At 44.3% G+C, this 12,744-nt stretch overlaps 1 protein-coding gene across 4 annotated transcripts in view; it reads left to right on the top strand.

Annotated features, from left to right (window-relative positions):
• Positions 1-12,744, top strand: part of RELN (reelin) — an 856,893-nt gene that overhangs the window by 629,321 nt on the left and 214,828 nt on the right. For all 4 annotated transcript variants that reach the window (XM_063927014.1, XM_063927013.1, XM_063927012.1 and 1 more), the window contains exons 23-26: positions 1,360-1,497; positions 2,203-2,389; positions 4,763-4,968; positions 5,563-5,734. In XM_063927014.1, the coding sequence (XP_063783084.1) occupies positions 1,360-1,497; positions 2,203-2,389; positions 4,763-4,968; positions 5,563-5,734 (703 nt within the window). The remainder of the gene's footprint in view (positions 1-1,359; positions 1,498-2,202; positions 2,390-4,762; positions 4,969-5,562; positions 5,735-12,744) is intronic.

The raw sequence follows: 12,744 nt of genomic DNA, 5'->3' as shown, positions 1-12,744 counted from the left end.
ACGGCTGCTAAAAGTAGCTAGCAAGCGAACAACTTGGAATGACCCCCAATATCTGATGGTTTCAACATTTTTTGGCCTGCCCAGCATTAGATTTCAGAGCGGTGTGTCCATACTCACATCTCACTTGTAGTGTAAATAGAAAGCTGTCCAGCATTTGTAGGCTACATACAATAGCAACTAGTATTTACCCTGCATGCAAAAATAAAGGAATTTGTCTCAGATACAAAGTATCAGCTCAGAATCAGCCACACAGACAACATTGTTTGGATACCATTTTCATTTCAGTATAAACAAGCTAAGCTGACTCTATGATTAGCAAGGGCAAGTGGAAGATTCTCTTTGGCTCAGCACCAACAACACATGTTATTTAACATAGGCTACAAATTATTATTTTAACATTATCATAGCAGACATATAAGGCCTGTTTCTAAGTCAGACCACGGCAGTCAGATTTACTACGTTATCCTTACGCAAGTATGCATATGGCTTCATGCATATGGTCACACTGCCCTGTGTTTTCCATTTGCACCATCATCGGTCATGGCGCTTAACTAGCCCCATGCGGTTCTAACCTTTGGGTGGTTTCAGGTAGTCTTCCCTCCCCTAAAATGTCTTTACATTGCACAATTTTCTTTAGATGAGATGAACTGACAGTAAACCTTGATGGTTCTCAGCATTTGTAGAATTAGTATAAACAGATTTTCCACTTGGGTACCAACTTACCTTCTTACTTACAGCTTGACTCATCACATACCCATATAAAACATGCTTGCTGGACTTCACATATTCATATTCACATATTCATAGTCATATACACTACAGATCATTTACCATTGCAATAATAACCAAAACAAACTAGACCCAGAATGGGACAATAGGGAGTATTGGCATCTAAAAGAGGGACTGTGCACTGTAACAGCAGAAATGTTATTAAGGTTATTAAGTAAGATACATTTTGTATTAGCAAACATAACTTTATTGCATGAAAATCTTTTTTCTGTGTGCAGTAGATATGGTTAGCATTGTGACAGTGTTACATTCTAGATACATTAGACATTTACTTACTCTAGAGAGAAGATTACATGTTGCAGAACGGTTGTTTTTATGATCTGTAATCGTTTCAGTGTAAATGAAATGACTCTCATAAGAAACCTTCCAGGAAAATCTAGGAATGATGAGTAACATCTGTCACCTTCACAAACAAGTCATCACCTACTGGGAACCTGAGTAATGCTATATAGTGATGCGTATGTGCTGTTGCTTCTAATTTGTATAAATATTTTGTATCTTTAGCAAAGCAGTAATTACATACTATAAATTCTGTTATAGGAAATTGACTTTCTTTTCTTATGTTTGAAGGTCTAGTGCAACTCGTTTCCGCTGGAGCCAGCGCTATTACACGTCAGAAGATGAATGGGCTTTGGACAATATTTACATTGGACAACAATGCCTTAATATGTGTAGTGGACATGGCTGGTGTGACCATGGAACATGCAGGTACCCGTGACTGGGAAATATTGCTGTTAAGCTGCTCATCTAGCATTTTGGATGCCTAGTATGGTCATCTACACTTATAGGCTTGAAATGGGTGGTCTTCAGTATGCCGACTGTCGGGATCCCGGCGCACAGTATACCGGCGCCGGAATCCTGACAGCCGACATACCGACACTTTTTCTCCCTCGTGGGGGTCCACGACCCCCCTGGAGGGAAAATACACTGAGCCCGCAGTGTGGCGAGCGCAGCGATCCCGCAAGGGGCTCATTTGCGCTCGCCACGCTGTCGATATGCCGGCGGTCGGGCTCCCGGCGCCGGTATGCTGGTCGCCGGGAGCCCGGCCGCCGGCATACCATACTACACCCCTTGAAATACTTGGTAATTCCAGAAAACTCTGGTTACCCAATTACTGCCATCTGCTAGTGTCTGGAGCCGTGCATAGGCACCTAGAGCCTCTTGTTTATTCCCGCTATGCCAACTATAAGTTCACTTTTAAATAAATGAGATGCTTATATTTAATTTGTCAATTATTAGCAATAAAATATTAACATAATTTTGTAATACAATTGTAAACAAGTTTGTAAAGTGTTTTGTTCAACATGTCATTTGTGCCTAATTTGCAGATAAAAAGTAATTAGCCAATTATATAAATTCCCGATTACCTGGAGTACAACAACATTCCAGACTTATTTTATTGTAAACTTGCAGGTGTGATTCTGGATACCAGGGTTCCCAGTGTCTCCCTGAAAATTCACTTCCATCCACTGTAATGTCTGACTTTGAAGGACTAAACGGCTGGGAAACAGACTGGCAGGAAGTTATAGGAGGAGAAATTGTCAAACCAGAGCAAGGCTGTGGTATCATTTCATCTGGGTCATCTCTATATTTTTCCAAGGTAGGGTTTTTCTACAAGAAAAGCACACAAAAAGTAATTACCAATTTGTATACTATTTATGTACTTTACCTAATTAAATATCATTGTTAATTTGTGATGTTGTCACATACAGATGTAGCCCTCTTCATCGTTGGCACAATGCATACGCACGTGCACACGCATCACAGCAATGACAAGGCGCCCTAAGCTGCAACTATTTGCTCGCAATCCCACAATGCTGTCTATGACCGCATGTGCGATTATAGACGTTCCCACGTATGTGTACACTACCTGCAGGATGAGCCTGGCAACATCTGTAGGTCATTTAAAATATAACATTTTTACTAACCACAACAATTTTGAAACTAAACTTCAAAATAATGAAAAGGTAAAAGGTGGTATTGCTATAGAAAATATGGCTTCTGCTGATACAGAGCAGCAAGTTATTTGCTCAGGGGCTAATGCAGAGATTTGTTTATATAGCATAAAATACGTATAGCTATCCAGCGACATGTATGTGTATGTCTGTGCAGGTTTGCGTGATTTTGACTTATATAGCAGATTATAGTGAAATAAATGCACAGCATCGGCAGGTATACATTTGTTGGTGTAATAAATCTCATGGCATTCAGTACATACCGCATTTTACAGACCAATGACAGGAGGGTTTCTACAGTGTATACTGTGCTGTACAATAGAGGTAAGGGTCACAGACTCTGGACAGCAGATGATAGTGGAATAAGCACTCGCAGTTTACTGTATGTTTGTCGCAGTGAATATCTACAATTTACAGGTTGCACTCCATACAGTCCTAGTCAAATGTACGTGTACTTTATTTTCTTTATTATATAAGCATACAAAATGCATTGGTATTATGAATTGGTCGCTGACAGGCTGCGCTTATACAGTGGGTCAGGTATAATGAGACGCATGCAAAGTGCACACAAGTACAGTATACTGTGTAAAACGGGTATGGTATGGGTGACCGGCAATCGGGATCCCTGCGGTCAGCATACCGACGTTGGGATCCCGGCCACCAGAATGCCAACATGGGGCGAGCGCAACGGAGCATCTTATGGGCGCGGTGGCTCGCTGCGCTCGCCACAGGTTCTATTCCCACTCTATGGGTGTCATGGACACCCACGATTGGGAATAGTCCTGGACCCCCTGCCGGCATTTTGGCGGCCGGGATCCCGGCATCGGTATGCTGACTGCCTGGATCCTAACCACAGGGATCATAACTACATCCCGTATAAAACACATTGTAGTCATCAATGTTTAACAGCAATGGCGTTTTGGCTTTGTATTTCGCAACACATACAGTATATTGTACTGATCAATTGTGATCTGCTAACTGGGTAGATGTTTGGGTGTGGTATGAAAAGTCAACATTCAGAATGTTCAAATGTTTACAGTTAGAATGTAGACCCAGAGCCTCTAATACACCTGTTGTTGTTGTTGTTGTTGTTGTTGTTGTTGTTGTTGTTGTTGTTGTTGTTGTTGTTTTTTACATGATTCAAGCTATGTATGTAATATAAAAACTTGGATTTTAGTGACCTCTACAAGCACATAAAATAGCAAGTGTTAAAAAGAATACATGAAATATGTTTACACATGCACTATAAGTGAGTCACTATCACATGGGACATGAACATAATGCTTTCTTTGTGTTTCTTTTTGTAGTTAGAATATATTAACTATCATTGTACTATTATAGTATTTTTACAAACATTATGCCAGCGTTGGTAGAACATAAAGGCCTTTTTTTACACAGTGCAATACTAGAAGAGAACCTTTACAGACCACAAAGATGTCACTTCTAAGAGATAGATCTGTCTGATCTTCAAACCTCATACATAACAAATCCTCTGAGCATCTTTCATATAAGGCCAATAAACTGTATTGTACTCTGCCAAAAAAATAATTCCCAGCTGTACAAACCAAACATTCAGTGGCAGAATTCTTGGGATTTTCCCCTAAAGGGATCTTCAAGCTACGATGTGACTTGCATAAACTCATTACATTACACCTGGAAAGGTGCGCAGACAGTGGGACAAAGATGTCTTTGTGTGCCATTTGCCATTTAAGCAGATATTATTAACCATGCTAGATTACTGTGTTTTTATAAATAGCCAACATTATTTTCAGCTATTTCCCTTTTGAAGTAATAAAAATACAGACTTTGCCTACAGAAATGAACCAATAAAAAAGTAGATGATGTGGTTCAAAATATAAATGGAATGTTCTTTAAGCATGTAACTGTTAAGCTTACCATATATGTCAAGGGTCCCACAGCTAGGAACTCATTAATACTTTCGACACTAGTTCTTAATGTATTTCGTTACATAAACTTCTTACATTTTCAGTAACACTTTTCACAATTTCTTATTGAAGGATGGCAGAAGGCAACTGGTTAGCTGGGATATGGACACAACATGGGTAGATTTTATACAGTTCTACATACAAATTGGAGGAGAAAGTCCATCTTGTAATAAACCAGACAGCAGAGAAGAGGGTGTGCTACTGCAGTATAGTAACAATGGAGGCATCAACTGGCACCTTCTGGCAGAAATGTACTTCTCTGACTTCACCAAACCCAAGTAAGTACCACTGAGATCTGGTCATGCTGTCCCAGATTATTATTCAAAGCTTAACAAACCAAATGTTCAGTTGATTTCTTTGAGATCACCAATACTGTGATATAGTTTTGGTAGAGATTAGTTTATTCTGATAGAATAGTTAGTGGAGTAAATCTGAGCTTGTTTAGTAGTTTTAGATGTATAAGCACATATAAACAAGGCTTTCCTGCATGGTAGTCTGCATTGTATTGTGCATGAAGTTCCAACAAAACTTTGCTGCTAACTGAATTATCTACAGTAGTTTTGTTGCCTTATGTATTGCTAAGGTTAAGGCCTCAACATATATTGTTTTAGCTGCATACAACCAAAATCTGATGGTGGCGTATCAAAGATGTACAGGGATATATATGTAATATTTTTGTATCTAGCATTAGTTGAGCAATAACAAAAATGAAGCAGAGATTTTATTGTAAAATGTGGTCAGATTTCTCACGTTTCATGAATTTCAGGACATTAATACCAACATAAATGCCAGATGACAGACTTTGTTGGGGTTCACTTTACAGTATTTTCACTTCTTTAATGATTCTAACAGCACAGTGTCTCTTATATCAGGTTCGTATATCTTGAACTTCCTAATGCAGCAAGAACACCCTGTACTCGGTTCCGCTGGTGGCAGCCAGTGTTTTCAGGTGAAGGATACGATCAGTGGGCCGTTGATGATGTCATAATTCTGTCAGAAAACCAGAAGCAGATTATTCCTGTTGCTTACCCAACATTGCCCCAAGTAAGTCGCATCCATATGGTAAATATTGCATTTTGATTGCTGATTATGCCACCCAGATTTATCATTGCCTACGTGTCATCATTGAATCTAAACTGTGCTTTGTCTCCCACAATCAATCTGTCTCAAAATCATGTTACATGCATCTAAACAACATATCCATAATACGAACATACAAATTGTAGAACAGCTCACATAACCTTGTATATCAATACCTAAATTCCTATAGCAGGGGTGGCCAACCAGTCACAGGCAAAGAGCCAGAAAAGATCTGTAGTCAAGGGCAAAGAGCCACTATCATCTTCCGCGCCAGCGCAACAATGGAGGCGTGGCCTATTTGTCACAAAGCCACACCCCGTTTTTGTGCGCACACCTTTCGGTATGACATTTGTAGGAGTATGACCTTGTGTCATAACCCCGTTTTTAGTCATGTTGTACAGTGCCACATACATATAAAAACTCCAAAAAATGGGTGCCTCCACAGTGCCAAATACATATATGCCCCCACAGTGCCATATACACATATGTCCCCACAGTGCCAGATACATATATCCCCCAGTGCCAGATACACATGCCTCCACAGTGCCAGATACACATGCCCCCACAGTGCCAGATACACTTGACCCCACAGTGCCAGATACATATAGGCCCACAGTGCCAGATACACATGTCCCCACAGTGCCAGATACACATGTCCCCACAGTGCCAGATACACATGTCCCCACAGTGCCACAGATACACATGCCCCCACAGTGCCAGATACACTTGACCCCACAGTGCCAGATACATATATGCCCCACAGTGCCAGATACACATGTCCCCACAGTGCCAGATACACATGCCCCCACAGTGCCAGATACACTTGACCCCACAGTGCCAGATACATATAGGCCCACAGTGCCAGATACACATGTCCCCACAGTGCCAGATACACATGCCCCCACAGTGCCAGATACACATGCCCCCACAGTGCCAGATACACTTGACCCCACAGTGCCAGATACATATATGCCCCACAGTGCCAGATACACATGCCCCCACAGTGCCAGATACACTTGACCCCACAGTGCCAGATACATATAGGCCCACAGTGCCAGATACACATGTCCCCACAGTGCCAGATACATATATGCCCCACAGTATACATGTCCCTACAGTGCCAGATACATATATGCCCCACAGTGCCAGATACATATATGCCCCCAGTGCCAGATACATATATGCCCACAGTGCCAGATATAGATATTCCCCCTAGTGCCAGATATGCCCCCAGTGCCAGATACATATGTCCCCACAGTGCCAGATATGCCCCCAGTGCCAGATAAAGATATGCCCCCCATTGCCAGATAGTATCCGGTCTCTGTCGACAAGACGTAGGTCAACAGTGTCTAGGTCGACCACTATTGGTTGATAGTAAGTAGGTCGACATGGTTTCTTGGTCGACAGGGACTCTAGGTCAACATGTCAAAAGGTTGACATGAGTTTAAAAAAAAAATTTTTTTTTACTTTTTCATACTTTACTATCCACGTGGACTACAATTGGGAACGGTAACCTTGCTCAAAGAATGGCGATCCCGATCACTATATGGAGAAAACGACACCAAAAAAAGTGGAAAAACTCATGTCGACCTTATGTCATGTCGACCTAGTACATGTCGACCTACAACCCATGTCAACCTACTTACTGTCGACCTAACTCTTGTCGCCCTCCATACCACACCCGTACCAGATACAGAAATGCCCCCAGTGCCAGATACACATGTCCCCACAGTGCCAGATATGCCCCCAGTGCCAGATACACATATCCCAACAGTGCCAGATATGCCCCCAGTGCCAGATACACATATCCCAACAGTGCCAGATATGCCCCCAGTGCCAGATACATATGTCCCTACAGTGTCAGTGTGCTGCTCACCGTGCTGCTGTTGTGAGGGGAGGAGAGTGCAGAGTGCCCCTCAGTCTCCGGCGGCAGTGCGGTCCGGCAGCCAATCAGGAGTCTTAGCTGCCAGTCCGCGAGCTCTGATTGGCTCACGGGTCGGCGCCGAATTGAAGATAGACACTGAGGGGCAGAAGAGACACACCCTGTGCTCTCCTCCCCTCACAGCAGCAGCGCATTGAGCTGCACTTAGAGGGGCCGGGGGGGGGAGACTAGAAGTGGGTGTCGGGCAGTGGTAGATTGTAAACTTGTGAGCAAGGGCTTCCTACCACGACTGTTTGTTATTACTTTGCTTTATCATTGTTGTTTCCAATTGTAAAGCCTGACAGAATTTGCTGCACTATAAGAAACTTGTTGTTGTTGTTGTTGTTGTTGTTGTTGTTGTTGTTGTTAATAATAATATTATATATTAATATTAATATCATAATAAATATAATATAGGGTTTCCCATCCAAGCTTGCTCTTGATATGGAATAATTATTACTGATTATTTTATTTCCTTGAAATATGGAATGACTGCTATAACATATGGGATACCTCCTTCCTAAACAGACAACACGTGGGAATATTGGAATACCATGCATTATGTCAATGGCATACAATTCTTCCAATACAGATTCAATTCTGTGGCAGCCATAATGTATGGAATGTTCTCTGGTCTATATAAAAAAGGAGGGTGGGTTATGTATCAAAGTTATTTTGAAAAGAAATAGTAACAAAATATTAACTTTCCTTCTGAACTGAGCATCAGCAGAAGACATCACATCCAGAAGAAAACACAGGATTTCTAGAGGGTTTTCATATCATGGGCCGGATGTAATGCCGCCCGAGTTTGACGACCGTGCAGGATGCCGGCCAAACTTGGGCGTTTTTTTAAAGGGACAATCACATACAAGGCATGCTTTTGCCTTGTAAGATTACTGAGAAGTAAAGGGTTACTAACTAAGCAGGGCTGGTTCTAGACCTTGTGGCGCCCAGGGCGAAAGTTTCCTGCGGTGCCCACTTCCCCTCCAGGTAAAATAGAGTTGGTGTGCGCCTCATAGGGAAGGGGCATGGCCACAGATATCTCCTTGTACTTGTGCCCCCCTGTAGCTGTACCCCCAGTAGATTTGCCCCCCAGTAGTTGTGCCCCAGAAGCTGTGCCCCCTGTAGCAATGCCCCAATAGTTTTGAGCCCAGTAACTGTGCCCCCAGTAGTTGTGACCCCTGTAGCTGTGCCCCCAGTAGCTTTGCTCCTGTAGCAGTGCCGCCAGTAGCAGTGCCCCCAGTAGTTGTGACCCCTGTAGCTGTGCCCCCAGTAGCTTTGCCCCCTGTAGCAGTACCCCCAGTAGCTGTGCCCCAGTAGCTGTGCCCCCAGTAGCTGTGCCCCCAGTAGATGTGCCCCTTGTAGCTGTGCCCCAGCTGATTTGCCCCCTGTAGCTGTGCCCCCTAGCTGTGCCCTTTGTAGCTGTGCCCCCAGTAGTTGTGCCCCCTGTAGCTTTGCCCCCAGTAGCTGTGCCCCCTGTAGCTGTGCCCCTTGTAGCTGTGCTCCCAGTAGTTGTGCCCCCTGTAGTTGTGCCCCCAGCAGTTGTGACCCCAGCAGTTGTGATCCCTGTAGCTGTGCCAGTGCCCCCAGTAGTTGTGCACCCTGTAGCTGTGCCAGTGCCCCCAGTAGTTGTGCCCTCTGTAGCTGTGCCAGTGCCCTCAATAGTTGTGCCCCCTGTAGCTGTGCCAGTGCCCCCAGTAGTTGTGCCCCAGTAGCGGCGCACACACACACACATTAAAAAACAAACAAAAAAAACACACAATACTTACTGCTCCTGCTGCGCTGCCCTCCGTCTCCGGCCGCCGGCTCCTCTCTACTATGGGAGAGACGTCATAACGTCTCTCGCATAGTAGCGCCGCACAGACACTAGGGGTCAATTATGACCTGTAGTGTCAGTCAGCGACGCCGGCTGCAGCGGGCGCTCACACAGCCCAAGGGGACAAAGGGTGGGGGGGATTAGTATGCGGCTCTTGCCACGGCGGTGCCCCCGGGGTAGCAGCGCCCCGGGCAAAAAGCCTGCTTACCCGTGGGAAGATCCGCTACTGTAACTAAGCTATCTACATCATTTTATCAAAGTACCCCTAAGATGGGGCTTACCTAGAATGGGGACTCTTTAGCATTTGGGGGTGGGTTCAGGCTCCATACGGTCAAAAACTTATTTTAAACTGCATTTCCCGCAGAGCAGCTCCAGGCATTATCTGAAGCTTCCTTGTGCGACAGCACAGAGCGCAACATGGAAGTAATGCCATATGGGTGTTGATGACATCCTGGCATACTCACCTAATAATGAGGAGACCTGAATTTCCAACCCCATGCTTATTACATGGAAGTAGCAACTAGGACACCCAGGGAGCCACCCCGGGGGGTCATTCCAAGTTGATCGCTCGCTAGCAACTTTTTGCAGCACTGCGATCAGGTTAAAACTCGGCAAAACTGCACATGCATATGTATCGCAATGCGCAGGCGCATCGTATGGGTACAAAGAGGATCGGTGCTGGGCGATGGATTTAACAAAGAATCCATTTGCACAGCCGATCGCAAGGTGATTGACAGAAAGAGGGCGTTTATGGGTGTCAACTGACCATTTTCTGGGAGTGTTTGGAAAAACGCAGGCGTGTCCAAGTGTTTGCAGGGCGGGTGTCTGACGTCAATTCCGGGAGCAAAAAATCTGAAGTGATCGCAGCAGCTGAGTAAGTCCAGAGCTACTCAGAAACTGCAACAAACTTTTTTGTGCCGTCGGCTGCAATAGCGTTCGCACACTTGCTAAGCGAAAATACACTCCCCCATAGGCGGCGACTATCTGATCACAGCATAGCAAAAAGTTGCTAGCGAGCGATCAACTCGGAATGGCCTCCCCCCAGTCCCAGCTTGTACTCACAGTGGTGTGTTGCAGGGATCATCTGACCTCGCTGGGTACAACTAAGCCACTTAAACACTGTACACTCACCTACACACACTTATTTTACTCAGCAGAGAGGTGGAGATTCATACTATGGCGGTCATTCCAAGTTGATCGAAGCCAGCAACTTTTTGCTGCTGCTGCGATCAACTAGTACACGCCTATGGGGCAGTGTATTTTTGCTTAGCAGGGCTGCAATCGCTTGTGCAGCCCTGCTAAGCCAAAACATTTTCAAGCATATGTAGACTAGGCCTATACCTACTTACCCTGTGTGACAGATCCAGCAATGATGGGGCCGGCTTTGACATCACTCCTCCGCCCTCCGTTCTTCTGGACACGCCTGCGTTTTACTCACCACTCACCGAAAACGGCTCCAAACGGTCCGGATCCGCCCTGGAACGCCTCCTTCCTGTCAATCTCCTTAGCCGTCGGCTCTGCAACCGCTTCCATCGGTAGCCGCGAAGTAACCCGGTGACCCCTGTCACCGGGCAACGTCACACACGCGCACTGCAGCCACCGCGCATGTGCATTCTGTGCACCCGTTCGCACCGCAGCGATAAACTGCTGCGTGCGCACGGGTCGGAATTACCCCCTATATACCTTCTGGAGTTGTTTTTATTTTCCTGTCTCTACCCAGCTGATTTATTATTACAGCCATGGAGTTGAAATATAAATAATATTTGTGTACAGTAGAACTATCTTCTTTAGGTGTATTGTTGTGTGGGTATTTTCTGCAGAGATCTTTAATAATAGTTTTTGGAAACATGCATTATAATGTAATACATGAGCATTTCATTCCATACCTGATGCAGGAAAAGAAAGACACCTGTGTATAGAACATTCTCCGCTTAACTAACATGTGTGAAGCACTCTATTATTTATTTCACATGCAGAAATAGCATTTTATAATATCTTACATTTGTTACTAGAGAAATATATAGACGTACAGTTTAGGTAAGATTGAGGCTTAACATACGGTAAATTAAATACACTTATTTAAAGGTTAACATCACCCAAAACTAAAAACATTTACAGTATGAACCCTCCACAGTCACATGGTTTGCCAGTTCGGCTGGTCTCCATAATTGGTGTAAGAAAGCATACACATGAGTACTGGAAACAGCACTACAGTACTTCAAGCATAAACAATACCTTGTACTTTGTTTTCACGTCTCACAGAGCATTCAAGCAGCATTAATTAATGCTTCTGAAAGCTTCCCTGCAGTATGGTGAACTATGTACTTAATGAGTATTTTTATAGAAAACCATTGTATTTTATCTAACATTAATGCCTCTAAACAGGGCCTTAACTAAGCACTACAGATGTGTCCTCATACATATTTGCTGCAGTCACGCCATACAGCCCCTCTTGGCACGTCTGGTCATGTGAGAATCTTCTAGCATCAGGCATCTTTTTTGGCAAAAATGCATCTAATGCACAACGCAATGCCACTACAGTAGGACGCATTAGACTGTGCTGCTTGATATGATATATGAAACTTTATATTGTGTGCGACTGAAGCTGGGTACACACTTGACAATACACTCCATGAGCGATGTTGCCTAGTCTTCCCTACCTTCCCAAGCTGCCGATATAGGCCCTCATTTCGAGTTGATTGCTCGCTAGCTATTTTTAGCAGCAGTGCAAACGCTAAGCCGCCACCCTCTGGGAGTGTATCTTAGCTTAGTAGAAGTGTGAACGAAAGGATCGCAGCGCTGCTACAAAAAAAGATTACATAGGGGGTAATTCCAAGTTGATCGCAGCAGGAAATTTTTTTAGCAGTTGGGCAAAACTATGGCCCTCATTCGGAGTTGTTCGCTCGCAAGCTGCTTTTAGCAGCTTTGCACACGCTAAGCCGCCGCCTACTGGGAGTGAATCTTAGCTTAGCAAAATTGCGAACGAAAGATTTGCAATATTGCGAAAAGACTTCTGTGTGCAGTTTCTGAGTACCTCGAGACTTACTCTTCCAGTGCGATCAGTTCAGTGCTTGTCGTTCCTGGTTTGACGTCACAAACACACCCAGCGTTCGCCCAGACACTCCTCCGTTTCTCCAGCCACTCCCTCGTTTTTCCCAGAAACGGTAGCGTTTTTTCAATCACTCCCATAAAACGGCCTGTTTCCGCCCAGAAACACCCACTTCCTGTCAATCACAT

This window comes from Pseudophryne corroboree, chromosome 6 (genome assembly GCF_028390025.1).
Source record: "Pseudophryne corroboree isolate aPseCor3 chromosome 6, aPseCor3.hap2, whole genome shotgun sequence".
NCBI classification, from domain to species: domain Eukaryota; kingdom Metazoa; phylum Chordata; class Amphibia; order Anura; family Myobatrachidae; genus Pseudophryne; species Pseudophryne corroboree.
Note: the sequence above shows the minus strand (reverse complement) of the source record. Positions and strands in the feature narration are given on the sequence as shown.